This window comes from Neolamprologus multifasciatus, chromosome 20 (genome assembly GCF_963576455.1).
Source record: "Neolamprologus multifasciatus chromosome 20, fNeoMul1.2, whole genome shotgun sequence".
Taxonomy (NCBI): Eukaryota; Metazoa; Chordata; class Actinopteri; order Cichliformes; family Cichlidae; genus Neolamprologus; species Neolamprologus multifasciatus.
The window spans coordinates 3808742-3828151 of NC_140458.1; the positions used below are offsets into that span (position 1 = coordinate 3808742).

General features: G+C 43.2%; 1 protein-coding gene across 1 annotated transcript; it reads right to left on the bottom strand.

Annotated features, from left to right (window-relative positions):
• Positions 1-394: 394 nt before the first annotated feature.
• cxxc1a (CXXC finger protein 1a) lies at positions 395-19272 on the bottom strand. Its single transcript, XM_085146905.1, has 14 exons — positions 19098-19272; positions 14311-14510; positions 14124-14224; positions 11332-11474; positions 10920-11075; positions 5682-5858; positions 5500-5601; positions 5212-5429; positions 4011-4218; positions 3815-3925; positions 3282-3331; positions 3104-3200; positions 1477-1629; positions 395-1385 (listed from the first exon to the last, which is right to left on the bottom strand). The coding sequence occupies exons 1-14, from the start codon at positions 19098-19100 to the stop codon at positions 1239-1241; spliced, it is 1866 nt and encodes a 621-aa protein (XP_085003031.1). The 5' UTR covers positions 19101-19272; the 3' UTR covers positions 395-1238.
• Between the last annotated feature and the right edge of the window lie 138 nt (positions 19273-19410).

A 19410-nucleotide genomic window follows, 5' to 3' on the forward strand; every position in this document is an offset into this window, starting at 1 on the left:
TTCTGGATTACCTCAAATCTTTCTCATGAATGTTGCATATATTAAATTTTATTAGTTTATTTTAAAAAACATGTTGGGTAGCCTGTTTAATGTTGTGGTGCAGTTTAAAGTAAATTAGTGCAGCACTGGCATTCACTCTGAGAACAGAAAAGCTCAAAATCAGCACAAATAATGAGATATCAAACTTTATTGAAACATTTTGAACAAACAACAACATAATGATAACACTTTGGATAAAAACAGATATAAAAAAAACGAGATGAAGTGTTTCCTCTCAGAGGGAAATTAAAGTCACACAGAAAAGTTTGACTTTCATCAATATACAACCAAGAGTTCTTTATCAGGACATTTCATTTTATTTATTTAATTAATTAATTTCACTTGACTTCAGCTCTTTGTGCTTATAATTAATTTTCCTATGCTTACCCGATTGGCTGTTTATTCACTTAGACTGAAACAAGAGCCAATCAAGTCACAGAATCTATCTTTTTTTGGCTTGCATTTGATTTTTTTTCTTCTATGCTTACTTTTTTTGATGATCCTATGGGGGAAAGTTTAAACTGATATTTACACAATTTTTATTTGAACTGCAACAGGCTCACATTGTAAAAAGAAACCAGGAGGAATGAGTTGTAACAAGATGACTTAGAGATTTATAAAATGTGTGCATCTTTAGTGAACATGTAGTGTTTCATCATCAACCTTAAGACACATTTCCAAAGCACAGCCACATTTCAGATTGGTCGGATGTGGGTAGTATAATACTTGTAGGTTAAACTGAATGAGAGCAGCTTTCCAGGACGAGGAGGACACATAAGCACCTCGTGTAGACATCATGGCTCATTCAGGATCAAATGTGATCATATTTGTGTGTCCAGTCATTCCCAACTTATTAAAACTAACAGTGAGGATACAACTGCCTACAAAGCTAAGCTGAGATCCAGGTTTCATGGCAGCGTTACCTAAGCAGAAGGTTTAGTTGAGTGTCCATCCACGGATTGTAAGAGCTCAGGTTTCCTACATTTGTAGTGTGAATATGAAATATAAAAACGGTCTGACTTCCTAAAATCAGATGAGGTCTGAGTTTGAATGAGGCTGAGTCAGAAACAAATCTCTCTTGTTTTTTGTTCACTTGTGAATGAAACATTGCTCTGACTCACCTTCCCACAAATTTCCACAATAAAACTGCAAACGAGCGTTAAACTCATCCAGGAAAACGTCTGCCTGACGTCACCTGTCTACCTGTCCTTGGCAGAGCGCAGGTCGGTGGTGATTGGGTCGTGCTGGATGGTCTGGTGCAACATCAGAGCCAATAAACCGGCTCGGTTGGTCATGGCGGTCCTCAGATTCCTCTCCTGCTCGAATAGCTCGTCCAGTTTATACCACTGACAGAGACAAAGAGAGAGTTAGAAAAGTCCAGGTGTGTCTTAATGTTAATGACGAGGCACTAAATAAAGTTTGTATGAATAGAGATACCACTCGGACTCTCTCCAGGTCGACTTCGGCGCGGCGAAGTTTCTCCCAGCAGTAATGCTTGTTGCACTTCCTCTTAGACACCCGACAGAACTCGCCGGTTGGCTCAAACACATCTTTGACCAGAGGACATCCGCACACCTCGTCTGCTGGGACCTGCAACAGGAAGTCAGTAACAAAGAATCAGCGAAATGTCTGCCTGACTTTGAGTCCAGAGCCAGGACCAGAGTCAGCACCAGAGTCGGGATCAGCTAGTCCAGAGTCAGGACCAGAGTCGGGACTAGCTAGTCCAGAGTCAGGACCAGAGTCGGGATCAGCTAGTCCAGAGTCAGCACCAGAGTCAGGATCAGCTAGTCCAGAGTCAGCACCAGAGTCAGGATCAGCTAGTCCAGAGTCAGGACCAGAGTCGGCCCCAGCTAGTCCAGAGTCAGCACCAGAGTCAGCACCAGCTAGTCCAGAGCCAGAACCAGAGTCGGGATCAGCTAGTCCAGAGTCAGGACCAGAGTCAGGACCAGCTAGTCCAGAGTCAGGACCAGAGTCGGGATCAGCTAGTCCAGAGTCAGGACCAGAGTCGGGATCAGCTAGTCCAGAGTCAGGACCAGAGTCGGCCCCAGCTAGTCCAGAGTCAGGACCAGAGTCGGGATCAGCTAGTCCAGAGTCAGGACCAGAGTCGGCACCAGCTAGTCCAGAGCCAGAACCAGAGTCGGGATCAGCTAGTCCAGAGTCAGGACCAGAGTCGGGATCAGCTAGTCCAGAGTCAGGACCAGAGTCGGCCCCAGCTAGTCCAGAGTCAGGACCAGAGTCGGGATCAGCTAGTCCAGAGTCAGGACCAGAGTCGGCACCAGCTAGTCCAGAGCCAGAACCAGAGTCGGGATCAGCTAGTCCAGAGTCAGAACCAGAGTCGGGATCAGCTAGTCCAGAGTCAGGACCAGAGTCGGCACCAGCTAGTCCAGAGCCAGAACCAGAGTCAGGGCCAGAGTCAGGACCAGCTAGTCCAGAGTCAGGACCAGAGTCAGCACCAGCTAGTCCAGAGTCAGGACCAGAGTCGGCACCAGCTAGTCCAGAGCCAGAACCAGAGTCGGGACCAGCTAGCTCAGAGCCAGAACCAGAGTCGGGACCAGCTAGTCCAGAGTCAGGACCAGAGTCGGGATCAGCTAGTCCAGAGTCAGGACCAGAGTCAGGACGAGCTAGTCCAGAGTCAGAACCAGACTCTGCCTGACTGTCTCCAGAGTCAGGACCAAAGACTCCAGAGTCAATAAAGAGTCGTGAACATGTTTGCCTGACTCTGAGTCTCTGAGCCCAAAGTCAGGACCAGCTAGTCCTGACTTTGTACTCTTCTCCAGACTCCGAGTCCAGACTCAGGACCACATGCCACATTAAAACTTATGCAGCATCCAATTTCTGATGTTATGTCCTTTAAAGACTTGAGACAGTAAGTTAACCTGAACAGAGACATGTTTTAAATATCCACAGCTGACAAATTTTGTAAGAGCACACCAACATATTTTTTTAGAGCCCCACAGACATTTGCTAAAATAAAAAAAAGTTCTCCATTGAGTTTAAGAAAGGGAGGAAAAGAGCAGCGGATTTAAGTTGAGTCATAAGTTGTTTTCTGTAGACATAAACACACCTTTGGATCTCTGGAGTGTTCGGGACATAAAACCTGCAGCCGCTTACAGTACGTCTTACTTTGAGGGTTGTAGACATCGCAGAATAACCTGGTGGCTCTGAGAGAGACAGAGAGAGAGATGAGACACAAACAGAGGAACGGGTAAAGACATGAGGGACGGACAGGTGCACGGTCTTACCCCTCTATGCGTGTTGGATACATGGAACCAAACGATGTTTGACTCTCATACTGTCGGACAAAGAAACAGAAAGATCAGATTAAACAGTTTTCCTTGGTGCCTACATTACCCACAATTTACCTCAGAACAGCTGCCTGTCATGCCAGGGGATGTAAAACTAGCTGTTGTGCCATAACCACCATATGCCTGCTAATATTCTGACTTCATGTGCAGACTTAGACCAATGGTGTTAAAACTGGAGGACCTCAGGGGTGCTAGGTTACATCAATAATCTTTTAGGGAGAACTTATTATCCTCATTTATTATTAAACTCCAGAAGAGTAGCTCTTTTAAACAGAAGATTTGAACAGCAGCATTGGGTGAATTTGCTAAAGGTCATTTTTCCAGCTGTCACTGAATTTCACTGGCTTATTGTGGCCTTTGTTCCCACATTGCTGTTATTAATTTCCCGTTTGATCACCTCATTAAGGCAGCTGTAATTCATATCCAGTACAGACCCCAGGTGGACACACTTCCTGTTTCTTTAAGCTAACCTTAGCGTAGCATCGCTCCATATGACGCAGAGCCACCTTCGGATTGACGGGGTGACTGCAGGAAACACAGAAGATCTGAAAGTCTGTGTCGTCACCGTCACCCTCAGTCACCTGCAGAGACAAACAGAGAGGAGACTAACTAACAGATGACCACACTAACAGCGGAGTGCACTGGGTGGCTGCGGTTGCCACAGACCTCCTCGTGCTGTTGGACTTGCTGAAGTTTGGCGTTGGCGATGATGCCTTCTAGCTCATGGAAGCGTTTCTCCATCAGCGTGAGACGCATCCTCGCCGCCTGCTGCTCTTTCCTGATCCGCTCCAGCTGTCTGCGTCCAATCTCCTCGGCAATGCAGGGACTCTGCTGCCACTGCTGGATCCTCTGAGGCAGGATCTCATAGATGCGACTGAGAGACAGAGACGAGGCGTCAAAGAACCAACAGATTTCAGAAACGTGTGCTGGTTCTGAGAAACCAAATTACACCAAGTTAACAGACAATGTGATGTTTGCTTTCTGCATACGTTTGAGGTCCCGGGTGAAACCCCAGAGTACACAGTAACAATAATAATGGATTGGATTTATATAGCGCTTTTCAAGGCACCCAAAGCGCTTTACAATGCCACTATTCATTCACTCTCATATTCACACACTGGTGGAGGCAGGCTACGGTTGTAGCCACAGCTGCCCTGGGGCAGACTGACAGAAGCGAGGCTGTCATATCGCGCCATCGGCCCCTCTGGCCAACACCAGTAGGCGGTAGGTGAAGTGTCTTGCCCAAGGACACAACGACAGAGAGCCCGGGGATCAAACCGGCGACCTTCCGGTAACAGATACGCTTCCCAACCCCCTGAGCCACGGGTGGTCGTGCACAATTTTGGCGGTTTTTACCACCAATCTTTTTTACCTGCAGAAGCACAGACTATCGGATTATACAGCAAGGAGAAGCTGCAACAGCTTCATGAGACTCTGGAGAAAACCTTGGAGAAAAAAAATCTTGGCAGTTTCTTCCCTTTTGGTTTAACTTCTCCTCTTCAATCAGGGATGATGCACCTATCATTTACTACAGCGGTATCTGTGATGATATCACCACCAAAACCAAAGCGGTGAGCATAATGGTGACAATGAACGTGTTTCACCTCTGGAAAGATGACCAAAGGAGTTTTGTATTTCAGAAATAACCTGCCAGTTTGTGTTTGGAACAAATAGTATGCACTTCTTTTTTCACGTGTAAAAAGGGTTAATGGACTCAACGGTCCAATTAGATATGGTAGCTGACTTGATACAAACTTTCTAAATTCAGCATAGAACTGCTGAATTTAGAAACTGCTGAATTCTCTGGCGGGCTTGCCGTGCCAGCCGCGTCGTGTTCACATGAACATTTAGATGATCTCAGACTCACTTGGCGGCGAGCTTCATGCCGCACTCCTCGGAGCAGTATTTGGAGTTGGCCCTCGCCGGCTCGATGCATCCTGGACCCAGACACTGCCTCAAAGCTCCGCCTACTTCTTTGACTCCACCCTCTCCTGCTCGCTCACTGTGCCGCACACGCTCTCTGTGACGCTGCTTCACTTTGTGGCGCCGAGGCTTCGCCTCCTCTTTAGGTACAGACACGGACTTCTGCACGAGGACGGGTGTGTTAGTAACATCATCAGTGACATCTGTGGTCAGGTGACCTGACCGCTCTCACCTTCTTCTCCGGCTTCTTCTCGTGTCTCTTCACGTGTTTCACCTTCACCGCCTTCTTCCTCAGAGAGTCGGACTGAGCATCATCCTCTTCACTGTGCCACACCTGCAACAGGAAGACGTGTCACGCACACAGAAAGTGCCTGCCTGGCAGCTGATTGGTTGGGAACACCTGCACACACTGACCAGGTCTCTGTATCCGGCAGCTTTGTATTGCTCGTACAGCTCCAGCTCACTCTCACTGAAACCCTCCTCCTCGTCATCTTCCTCCTCTTCAGTGTGATGCCCCGGCCCTTTTCTCGACAGGCTCCGCCCCCTGGCACCGCTGCGACTCATCTCCTCATCCTTGACCCGAAGCATCTTCTGCTCAGAGAACATATGCAGAGTAAACAGCATCATTAGTACAGCAATAACGACATCTCTCGCCGATCTTTAACAATCAGGACGAGTTAGCAGTTCACCATCAATTTGAATCCCTTGTTAAAGGTGACACATTATGCCTTTCTTGTCATATATACCTGTATTTATAAAGTATTTTACTGACTACTCAAAGCCCAGGAATCACTTGCCAACCAAGTCTACACATTTTTCCCTTGCTATGAGTGCTTGTATCAAGTCCAACATGTTGGACCACTCACAAGCATTACATGCATGATATCATGCAAGAAACGTCTAAAGCTAGAACAAAAGTATGGAGCGGGAAACAACCATCCCCCACTCTAAAAAGCCCCATCGCTACGGTAACCACAGACAAAGATCCAGAACTTTAACCTCGCAGTTGTAATCGATACACTGACTGATGTCAATATGTAACTATTTTCATCTTACTGACGAATCAAAGCGCTTTAATGTTCTACTCAAAGAACCTGAAAACTATAGGAGAACTGTGCAACAGCAAAGATGGTGGGAGAAGAATGCATTTCAGGGTCAAAGTCGGAAAACGTTTAGCAGCTTCTTTAAAATCAGGTTTGAATAATGATTTTATAGAAGCTTTTTTTTTTTTAAAAAATCCAGGTTACTTGTGAAATTAAAGTTAATTTATATAATTCTTCAAGAGAACTGTTCAAATAAATGCCCAGAGGGATTTTGAGATGACTGCCAAGTGCAGAGATCTGCTCCTAGATCAGACCCGGGCATCGTATGGACCAGCAGCCACGCGTGCCATCAAAGGGAAATTGGGATTCAAATGTAAAATAATTAAATAATCATGTAGTTTGTGCCATTTAAACCACCAAACAGTCTTTGATCAACTCTCCATTAGATAATGCCTTACTGATTTTTTTTTTTTTTTTTTTACAGTTTTGTGGGAAATTATAACACAACTTTGGTGCTTTTATTTTGAAGGCAAAAAAAAAGAATTTCCATATGTTTGTGTATGCAAGCACATGCAGCTTTGCTGTAAATGCACTGGAGGTTTATGAGATGCGTGAGTTTACTCTCCCTGAAAGAGTTCAACTCGCATAAAAAAATAAAGGTTCATACAGATTGTCGAGTTTTTAACGAGACATGGATGTCCAAGTATTGATTGAATAAAGTCGAAGGTTCTTATTTTGTTGAGAGCAGATTGATGAGTTAAAAGATTACAGTTTGATTCATCATTAGAAGACTAAACATGCAGAGAAATACGAGAATATGACTGCAGACCGGGAATAGACAGCTAAATCTTTTCTAGGAAACCTTCAAAAGCAACAAGGTCTTTTTAACCGAGCTTTACACATCCAGGGACGGAGGTCAACACAAGCTTTGTGATTTCCTGCAGAATCACAAAAAACGCAAGGCCACACTCTGATGGGGACTTTATCAAAGAGTGATTGCTGGACTGAACAAGCAACAGTAATAGAATGAGGGGAAAAAGCATTCAAAGCATTTGAAAATGTGCTCCTCTCCAGATAACAACACAGATCAAGGACATCTGGAGCTTTATCTGAAAAACAAAGCAGACTATTTAGAGTTTTTTCCTCCTTGGCTCTGAGCGAGAGCTGTGATGACTGTGACACAGCCCAGTCACTCATCTTTGTCCATGGGATAAGGACAGAGTTTGAGATTACAGACGAGCTGGAAGCAATGCACTCGACCGGAACTCTGACAGGGAGTGTTTTTTCCCACACAGGTAACTACACGCTTGGATAGGCTGAAATGGAACAAACTGGAAGGTGTGGATGCGAGACAGAGTGACTGAAATGGGCATTTCTGCAGTGCAGTACACACCACCAGATGTTGAGTAACCAGCACTAAAAATTAACCATGCTGCTGATGTGTTAGCCAAAATAGTTAACTACATCAGGGCAGGACTGAACCACAGACAGGAAGTTGCACTTTTAGAGCAGCATAAGGCTAAACATAGCGATATAAGCTACCGTATCGCTATCAGGTGGCTCAGCCTGGGCAAAGGGCAAAAAAGAGGGTTTTGTGAAAAGAAAGGACACTCCAGAGCTCTCAGACACAGAACATAAGGCAGATCTTGAATTTGCTGTTGACATGTTTGCACTAATGAATGGACGAAATACAGCACTGTAAGGCAGGGGCCTGTTTACACATAAAATGTACAAGTTTATAATCAGAGAGCAACATTCTTACTGACATGCCAACAGTGAAAGAAGCCATAACATCAGCTTATCGATTCAGATGGTACTCATGTATGTTGGGAGTCCTGCATGATGAGTTTTCAAGGCAATCTGAAGACTTCAAAACAGTTACGAGTGAACTGTCCTCAGCTGCAGTATTGATCATGCATCCAGTGAACTCGGTGACCTGCAGTCTGATTCGCTGCACTTCAAGTCAGTGTCACTGCTGGATTTTTATTCTTCTCTCAAAGAGGAGAACTTCGCACACATAAGGACACATACTCAGAAGACGTTAGCTCTCTTTAAAGCTAAGATCCACCTTTAAATGTAAACAAACATTTTCACTGAGGAAGCTTAACAAATCCTGATGCAGACGCTCTCTCAGCAACAGTCACCTGTCTGCCGTGCTTTGCATTCCCAGCTCAGACATTGAACCAAACTTTGAAATCAACTGGTCAAGCTTAAAAAGGCTAGAGTTCTCTCCCCAAAGACCAGAAAAAACCTGAAAATCTGCCGATGAAATAATTAAACTACAAGAAAAACAGCAACAACTTTGCATATCTTTGAAATTCTCTGGTTTCTCATGTGGCCACTTGGGAAAATGATTTGCCCACCTGCTCCAGAACGACTCTGACAGTCACTGAATCCTCAGATCTACAGTGACTATAAGACTGCAGATGTATCACCCCTAAAGCAAAGAAGCCAAACAACAGAAAAACCAGGAAATACGAGCCATTTATGTAAAATAAAAATTCTGTAATATTCATCCTCTAACTGGATGCAACATGGAAATCAAAGATGAATTCTGCTGCATCATTTCCACATTTAAAGTGAACTTTTCTAGCAGTTACCAAAGTACTGCAGTATACATTTCACCTGTTTGATTAACATTTTAGGAAACTACAAAACTCTGATGTGCATATTTGATTTGTTCTGTCAGTGATTTAAATAACCAGCATTAACTACCTTTTGTCAGAGTTACCTGTGTGCTGCTCCAGTCCTTCCTGGTTGAACAAAACAGGAAATAGAGGGTGGAGCTGGTTATAATGCAGAGGGCTAGCAAATGGACCAAACCACTCGCTGTGACAGCACGGGGGGCGGGGGATCTGTGTACCGAGTTTAGTTATTGTCTCTGTGGTTTTTCCCCTTTGTGTTTAACAGGCGTTACTTTGCTGCGTTCAGTCCTCGCTCTTCTGGTTAGACCAGTTCTTCTTTTGTTATCTTTTTCTGAGCAGTGCTCTGTTCAGCTGACCTTCTTTATGGACACAGCTATTTGCTAACCTCGACTTTTTCCTTCCTTTGTTGTTTTAATGTGACTTTGTGATCGCCTGGGTTAAATAAACACCCAGCTTGTATTTGAACTACCCGTGTCTGTAGTTTGACTGAAAGTCTCCAACATTTTTTGTCTTTTTCTCCCTCAAGTCTTAGAAAAAAGAACTGGATCAATTTCCTACCACAACTTAAACCTGAAAAAAAGACACTTTAAAAGGTTCTTGAAACCATGAAATCGTTTACAAAGTTTTGCAAGGCTAAAGCTTTAATACATTTGCCCTGACTTTACAGTTTCAGTTATACAGTGTACTTTGAACTCTTGAACCTCTTTTAAATATGTCATTCCTCTGCTACCCTGTGCTGGTCAGTGTTTACACCTGACTCATTTACAAAAGCAAATATGAAGGATGGCTGCTGCCAAGACTGCGTGCAGCCAAAGCTCAGCAACATGACGATTCATCAGTCCCAGTCAGGCTGCAGTAATGTATTTACTATGGTGGGCCAAGAGTGCCAAAATGAATTAATCAAATACATCATTAAATAATTAATTAAATATGTCAATAATTAATGACAATTAAAAATGATTAATTAACTGATTAATTGTGACAGCAATTATTTAGATAAATAAATAATTAATTAAATATGTCTTTAATTAATTTAAATTGGAAATAAAAATCTAATAATTTATTAAATGATAAGATAAGATAAGAAGAAGATAAGAACAATGAAAGGCAGTTTGGCATCTCTCCATTAGCAGCATGTAGATTTTTTACATTAAAATTGCTTTAGAATAAAAGATAAAAGATACATAGATATATACACCTGTATACAAGTTATATATGCTGTAAGGTGCATTACAAAGGAGCAGGTGCAATATAAGGTACAATGTAACCTTTGGTAGTGCACATTGAGTAAGAGGTAGAGGCTAGAGGTAGGAATGTTGGTTGCATTAGTATAATAAATTATATTAATTAGACCTGCTATTAATTATGATAAAGACGGTTCATAAATAGAATATTTAAAAGTAACAAATTAAAATTTAATGAATTATGTATATATTTACTAAATATATGATACATTTAATAAGTTAGTTAATGATGTAGTTCTTCAAGTCATTTTGGCACTCGTGGCCCTTCATAAGAAAGTAACCAGCTATGTTATTAATATTCTGCAATTAGACAAATAAATGTAATCAAACTGTCTACTGGTGACCTGCTGTGGTTTTGACTGTTAAACTTCCTCATGTATGAGCACTGGCTGTAGCGCTGTGAAGACATGACATGTGTAAGTGTAAAACAAAGCGCACACACACACGTACACAAATATGGAGCAGTTTAATCCTGATGTATCTATTGTTACCTGAATGAGCTTTAAAACATGACGTCTTCCCCCTGAATAGCACATTTAAACAGACACTAACAGTTTCAGATATATCGCGGTCCAAGAAGATGGAACCGGGATACGACAGGAGCAGACGATCACACTGTCTGCCTCAGTTTCAGGGATTTTTATTTCCCTCCACTCGCACATTTTCACTGTAACATTTTAACAGCATTCATTATTATGACAATGAGGTTTATTCACGTACCCGGGCTCGGACCTCACACTGCCGGAGGCGGCACTTCTGTCTGATTTTGTTCGGGCCTCCAAACTTCTTCATGTCTTTACAGAAGTCGCACTGAGCGCAGTCCTCCGTCCTCAGGCAGGCGTCACACTCCCCACACATCCTCGCCGAACGCTTGATCTGGAAAAACGAACATTATGGTTTGTGGCTGGAGCTTCATCCTAAGCACTTAAAGGACTTAAAAGTTTGAAAATTCATATGTAAGAGCAGCTAAAATTGTCAGCTGATGGATACGGAAAGAAAGAAGTTGAAGGTTAAGATACTTTAACTAGTAGCAGGTAAAAGTTAGTTTGACCCTCTGAGGTGTAAGTCAGCCTAACCCCAGCCTGAGCAGTTAAAGTGCTGGCTGAGCTGTGTCATGTGATCTCTTGGGTACCTGTGAGCCCCGCCTCTTGTCAGTCTTCTGTTGGGGGGTGGAGCTTCCATCTCCATCAGTTTTATCATCTCTCTCCGGCTCCGACTCTCTCTCCTCCTTCATCTTCTTCTGACGGTATTTAATCTCCAGCGATGAGTCTTTGTCTGCAGACACAACGCACAGATCACAGCTTTAACACCTGAAGAGGACCAACTGTGCTCTTCAACAGCTCGAGGTTTTTATTCAGAGACTAGAGAAACATCACAGGATTTATAGTTTAAAAACCTCCTTCATGTTAAAGTGGCTCTTTTGATCAGTTTGTCCTGTACAAACCAGTTCTTCTCATCTGTGGAACATTGGCCATCTCAAATACACTGCACAAAAAAGTCATAGGAGACACAACAGCTGTCAATGGGAGAAAAAATTATGGTGCTGGATATCACTGATGTCCTGGACAGTCTGAAGTGCAACCTGGCAGATGGGCAGAAGCATGATGTCCCAGAGGTGTCCTAATGGATTTATGTCAGTCAAATATGGGGACAGTCAGTGGTATCAATTCATTCATCCTCCTGGAGCTGCCTGCATGCTCTCACCACATGAGGTTGGGCATTGCCGTGCAGTAAGAGGAACCCAGGATCCCCTGCACCACTGTAGCGTCTGACAGTGGGTCCAAGGATTTAATGGCCTGTAGAGGTCTGTGCATCCCTCCATGGATAAGACTCCACAGACCATCACTGATAAGCAGTGAGTGCAGGAGCCTCAGACACCAGTGCTCTACAAGAGGTCATTTTGTAGCTCTGACAGTGCCCATCCTGTTCCTCTGTGCACAAAGGAGCAGATACTGGAGCTGCTGATGGGTTTCTAGTCCCTATCCAGCTCTCCGAGAGTCACTGTAAGTCTCCTGGAATCTCCTCCATGCTCCTGAGACTGTGCTGGGAGTCACAACAGACCTTCTGGCAATGGCACGTATTAAATGTGCAACTTCTGTAGGGTCCAGATTAGGGCTGTGCGATATGACCAAAATCTCATATCCCAATATAAGACATTTATTGTCCTGACAATGAGATTTATCACAAAAATTTTACATTTTCTGTAAATTCTGTGAACTGAGCAACTCGACTTGCGTGAAGAGTTTTCAGCTGGGCGTCGTGTAGCTGCAGTCGAGTATTTAAATGGTAAAGGTTTATTACTCGTGCTGCGGGGAAAAGCCTGTTCTAAGGTTTATTTTTTTAGCGTCTCATCTGTAAACACTCTGCGTACTATTTCACATGATTCAGTTTATTTTGAAAAATCTCAACAGGATCTTCAGCTTTATTGTGAAAGGTCTATGTGGAAAATAAACAAGCGGACGGCAGAGCCATCGTTGTTGGTAACGACAACGCATAAAAACAGTCGCTTGTCCGTCTGTAGTGTGGTCAGTGTTGGGGAGTAACGGAATACATGTACCGCCGTTACGTATTTAAAATACAAAATATGAGTAACTGTATTCCGTTACAGTTACCGTTTAAAAAGGTGGTATTTAGAATACAGTTACTTTGTTGAAATAAATGGATTACACGGCGGTACTTCCCTGTTTCATATTGTGGCGGGTCAGGACTGTTTGGGTTTTGTTTGACAGCTACGTTCTGTTGTTCCAGGTGGCAGCGTTATGGTTGCCATGGTTACAGGGTGACGCTCTCTCTCTGCGTGTTTCCTGGGTGAGAGAGGCCTTTTTGTTGTTGTTGTGCTAAGCTAATAGGCAGAATGCTACAGGTATAGCTCTAAAGAATGTAGCATCATAGGCAGTGTAGTCCGTGCTGCAGGGAGAATGGACTGCCATACACGTTATGTGTCTGTGAGCGAGGAGGGAGAAAAAGGAAAAGTACAGCTGTCATCGAGCAAAAACGGGAGCTGGAAGCATGTAAATATAATAATAACCACTGCAGCCAAGAAGAGTGCCTGACGAGCCCAGCTGTAAGTAAGCTATTAAGACTCGACTGTACACCGTGTTCCTGTTTTCCTCCAAAAACAATAAGTTCCGTTGGAGCAGCCTTTCAACGCCTCTCTCTGTCTCTGCTAGCAAAGTTGACCCAGACAACAAAGTAAAGCTAGTTTTCGGCTACGAGCCCAACACGAACCCACCGTATTAGCCAGAGGTCCCTTTACTACGGTTCGGAGCCGCGGACCTTCAGTAACAGTAATAAATCACAGCAATAGTACATTCATGTAGTTGTAAACAGCATGATAATATATTAAGTAATCCAAAGTATTCAGAATACGTTACTCTCATTGAGTAACATAACGGAATACGTTACAGAATACATTTTGGGGCATGTATTCTGTAATCTGTAATGGAATACATTTTAAAAGTAACCTTCCCAACACTGAGTGTGGTTATATGAAAATATAAGAGAAAGAGAGAACTTCAAAACGATTAAAAAATATTGCTATAAACTGTTTATTTTGGGACACCACGAAACAAACGATAGTTCCTCTACTGCACCTGTTGTTAGTTTCATTCGTTTCTTAGTTGCCCCTTGGGGATAAATAAAGTCTCTCTGATTCTGATTAACACCAGAGCAGCTGAAACTGATTCACGACCTCCTCTGCTCCTTAAGTGACCACATCAGTATCCCAGAGGTTTGATGCTAAACCTCTGAGCAGTGTATATATGACACAAAATGAGAAAAACTATAAAAAATCCCCTTTAAGCTAGTTTAAAAAAGATTTCTGTAAATGAATTCAGTCTTAAAGCAAATATTCAGAGGTCTATTTTTATCAGTGGACTAATACACATCATGTTCTCTTCCGGCTCAGAGAGGAGGGACACTGACTTCTGCAGGGCGGGCAGTACCACACTCTGATGGCTTTGGCTGCCTTCTCCGAAACTCCAATACAGTCTCCATGAAACCACTCCGTGCAGCTGTCGCACCCTCTGACGGACACACAGACAGACAGGTTAGGGTTAACAGCTGTGTTTGTTTGTTTATTGTTTACAGATAAATAAATAAAGTGGGTTACATCATGAAGCAGTTGATATCTGGTTTCCTGCAGACACAGTAAACCGGAGCGCTCATGGAGTCCATGGGAAATCCGCCCCGTCCTCCTCCTCCGTCACCTTCTTCACTTCCCTCCACTTTTCCTCCTCTTCCTCCCCCCTCCTCCCCTTCTTCCCCCTCCTCCTCATCCGGGGCTCGCTCTGCTCCTGCAGCTTCTTCAGACTGACAAACAAACAAGAAACACACAACTGCTGAAAAGAGTTCAGCATCAGAGATCTCACTCGGTTTTACTACAAAGAAGATTCGTGTGTTCATCGCGACAGACCAGCAACAGCAGCACCAACACAAACTGGAGCAGCCCACGTTACTGGTCGGTCCACATTGTTCTGACGGTCAGAGCATCGCAGCCTGCAGAGCTGTGTGTGGCAGCAGCAGACTGCTCTGTGTTGTGCTTACCTGAGCAGATTATCCAGTGTCTTTTTTGTCTTTAAACAGGCTAAACTTTATTAATATAAGACATATTTTCCAGCCTTACTGACCGAAGTACCCACATCCTTTAGCCCTTTTAATACTAAATTACAGTACAGTGCTTTTCCTGTAACACTCATGGCACTGGTTTGTCTGCAGCAGCTTTCAGTCTGCACTACAAACCCAAAAACGTGAAATGTAAATAAAAACAGAATGCAATGACTTACAAATAAACCCAGATTTTACTCACAACAGTGAATAAACTGTTTAGACTGAGACATTTTACTATTTCATCTAATATTTTGAACATTTTGTAACCAGTCAGATTTAACTGGGAACATGTCAGTAACATGTTTGGGTATAAAAAGTGTCTCGCAGAGGGGCCGCGTTTCACTCTTCAGAGTTACGCTTTCAGAATAATGCTGCTCGACATAAATATTCCATCATCTGCGGTCCATGATATCATCAGATAATCTGAAGAAATCTCTGTGTGCAGTGGACAAGGCCAAAAATTGGATGCCTGTGATGACCCACAAATCTCCTCTGAGCCAAAGCTGGACTGAGACAGTGGAAAAACTGATCTGAGGTCAGCAGTATCAACATTTTAAATTATTTCTGGAAAATATGGACGCCATGTCCCTCGGACTAAGGAGGAGCGGGACCATCCAGCCTGTTATCAGCACTCAGTTCAAAAGCCTCTGAGGGTACAGGAGTCCATTAGTGCCTTTGGAATTGAACACTTGCACATCTGTAACCACGAGTGCAGAAAGGTATACACAAGTTTTAGAGCATCAAATGCTCCCATCCAGGGAAGGCCTTGAATATTTCACTAACATAATGCTAAGTAGAGCTGCCACAATTAGTCGACTAGTCACGATTATGTCGACTATCAAAATCGTCAACGACTAATTTAATAGTCGACTCGACGTTTGAAGCTTTGTAAGTAGGGGTGGGTTTTTATAATCGATTTATCGATTAAAATCGATTCTGGCTTGGATAACGTAAAATCGATTCATTAAAATCCTGAATCGATTTTTTAATATAAATTTATTTTGCCCAAAATGCCAGAATCTCAGGTGAAAGATCACAAAATTTTCAACAACCACCAAACAGCTAAGACAGTAAATGAGAGCAGGTACACGGATTTTGCACAAACACACAGCGTGGATCAGAATCAGTGAGATGTCGCCTTTCTCAGCTGACGGTCGGGGCTGAAAACCGACAGATTCTGATTCTGATCCGCGGGTCCGCGCTGTGTGTTTACGCCCTTTTTGCGCTGATCATAAAGCTGTTAGTTTTATCTCTCTCCAAACAATATTGACTGAACCAGGAGCAAAAGAAGATCCAAACTACGCTTCACATAAACATCGTCATGAATTCCCTCTGACTTTTGCTGTTTTGCTTCCACCAGGATAAAATCACACTTCATGCACAGCTCTCTCTCTCTCTCCCTCTCTCCCTGTCTGTCTGTTTTCTTTATTATTTGCTTGCTTGTTACGCACAAGTCTACCGTTGTTTACAGCGCTGTCGGCCGACGTTTTTTTTCGTTTTACATACTTCCGAAAAGAAAACCTAATTTCTGCCGTTCAATATTGAACAAATTTCAACTTTTTAAAATTATGCAAAATGCAAAAGGCTCTCTAATAAAACCGCTGTAACTTCAGAGGTAACATTCATGTGTTGATTAATGGTTTTCTTTCGTTTTTGATGTACTGCAGAATATTTTTATAAAATCCCAGAACAGGAAAATCACCTTCATGTTTTTCTGTGTTTTATCTTCAGCTACTTTGACACAAAGGCCTCTGCTGTGATGCTCACACCTTTGATAAAGTCTGGAAAGTGTCAGCTTCCTTTTTATAGATACAAAAATATGTAAATGTACTGATCTGAATTATAATATTTCTGACTGTCAAAATTTCCCAGATTCAAATCGAATTGAATCTAATCGAATCGAATTAAATCGAATCGAATTAAATCGAATCGTGGATCAAATCGATTCGGGACCTTGTGAATCGGAATTGAATCGATTCTAGAAATCAGTGACGATACCCAGCCCTATTTGTAAGATCCTGAAAGACGCAGGAATAGGTGGTAGGATTTAAGAGTGTAATAACGGACTGAAACAGAAGATGGCAGCACTGCATATACAAGGATGCCAGCTGCCGTCAAACGCCGAAGAAGAAGAAATTCAGGGGCCCCATCGTTGTGTCCAAATTCATGGGCTGCATCCTCCTGAGGACGCATTTGTAGACCGATTATGTCACAGCGACAAAGGCTGTCCAAATTCGAAGACTCCTCCAAACGCGGCCGACAAATGCGTCCTTCATTTCCCCAGATTTGAAGGATGGGTCGGGTGTATCCGTCGTGGCCCAACCTATCCCAGAATTCATAGCGCAGCCCAGCCAATTCCAGTTTCCAACAATGGCGGCAGCTACTTAGTTTTAATATTACTCTTATTGCTCTGTCTGGGTCACAAAATAAACTTTTAACATATTTTCAGGTGAGAATGTAGCTGTGTAAACTTCAAATATCTGCTCGGTTTATCAAGACACCACATATTTGTAAAAGCGCTCAGACGTTTTCGGAGACGTCTGTTACCCACTAGCTCGATAGCTAGCAGGGGGCAAGGCTCACTAAAGCGGCTGAGAACATTGAACTCCCAGTACATCTTTTCAACCCCCCCCCCCCCCCCCCCCCCCCCCCCAGTCTTTCGCTACTCAGGTTAAACATGATCTTTAAGTCAGTTAGATAAATTAAAAATTTTATCGTTTGGCTTTTTTCAGTCTTTTATTAGTTCCTGAGTAAATCGGTTTAGCTGAGATTAAAGTTATAATTTTCACACAGCTGAATAAACATCACACAGAAAACTGATTAAACAGAAGTGTGAGATGGTCGAATTTACTCCAGTGTCCTGTTATATTTTAGACAGCAAGGAGCAGACGGCCGAGTTTATTAAACTTCATTGAGAAAATCTGCAAATTTCATTAAAAGTTTAATAAACCATCATCTTGTCTTGATTTTTAGTTAGCACATACCTTAAACACTTCAAGCTGTAAGCTAATGATAGTTATATAAGCACAGACGCATGCTGGTTCATTCCAATGAATGCATGATCTGATTAATAAATTACTAATTGCAAAAATAATCGTTTGTGGCAGCCTCCTGAAAACCAGAAATACAACAAAGAAGATTGGGGGGGGGACTGGGAATCTATCCTACCTCACAAATCATCATCATCATCCTACCCGTTGTTTCTGCGCATTTGCGTAACACAACTCCCAAATTTACATAATTTTTAACCCATTGTGAATATTTCTTATGGTTATGGTTCGGATTAGTCAAAAGTCGCCGTCATATTATGATACGTGTAGGACGATTTCTCAGAACAACGGCACTGCTGAGCAGCTAGAAACCCACTCCCACTGAGGAACCTGGATTCAGAAGAAACGTGACAGGAAACTCCAGACCCGGTTCAGGACCTAAACAATACTCCTCTGAGACCTGCGGGTCCTGGACTAGATTACTACTGAGACTGTGGAGCGGCTTTTATTTGGAAAATATAAAAAATCTAGATCTCATCAGACCAGTTTCAGGTCTAAGAACAGTTTTATTTAATACACTTGATCTATACTCTAACACCTGGATCAACTAAACACCCCAGAGACCAAAGTCCAGACACAAAACCAGGACCCGGAGGCTCATTCGATCTGTTTATAACTCAACAATATCCACAAAAACAAGGCGCAGTATCGCACTAAGCCTGTATTACATTGGTCTACAGTGTCCACACAAATTCATTCACATCAATTAAGACATCACTGTCTGTTTAACATTAATAACTATATTTCCCTGTCCGAGCCACCAAAGGTGTGCAGAAGCGAAGACTGCACACAACGACATCAGACTGAAAGTGTGGTGTGTTGCTCATTTTTACCTCTTTATTTGCATCATGAATTGATTGTGGGAAGTAACTGCAAGGTAAAGGAAAACAGAAGCATGTGAAACAGACGAGCCTGCATTAAAACCACTAAAGTGTCCTTTAAAAAACCCGCCTGGTGACACCTGAAACCCGCCACCGTGCAGTGATTTAACAGCTGATTTCTCCACATGCAGCCTGCACGAACCACGTGACAGCATCTCCAGTGCTCCCTGATCACCAGTAACAGCTTTAACCTCCTGCAGGAGCAGAGCTCTCCTCACGCCTCTGCTGCTCCGCTCCGACCAGACTCCGTTTACTTTTCTGCAGATTTTAGCCGCGTTTAGGCTGCAGGATGGAGAAAAGGGGAGCCGCTCCTCTCTTCTCCTCCATCAGTACAACGTGACAAACAAACCCGGACTCACCATGAGCTGCTGCAGCTGCTGCGAATTCACAGAAGAAGAAGGAGGAGAAGAAGAGTCGCTTCTCCGGTTGAAGCTGCAGCCTCTCGCTCGTTTTACAAGCTCACCAAAAATCTGCAAAAATCTCTTTGTGTCCGCATCATTATTGTTTTCCTCTTCTGTAGTTTTGACCGAGGAGCACAAACAAACGGCGTGTGTGTGTCGCCACCTGCTGGAGGGGAGGCTGTGACATTAGAACACGCGTTTGGGTTTTTGGAGGTAGTTTTAGGTTTAAGCCTGCAGACAAGACCGTGAAGACTGAGAGGTACCAAAGTGC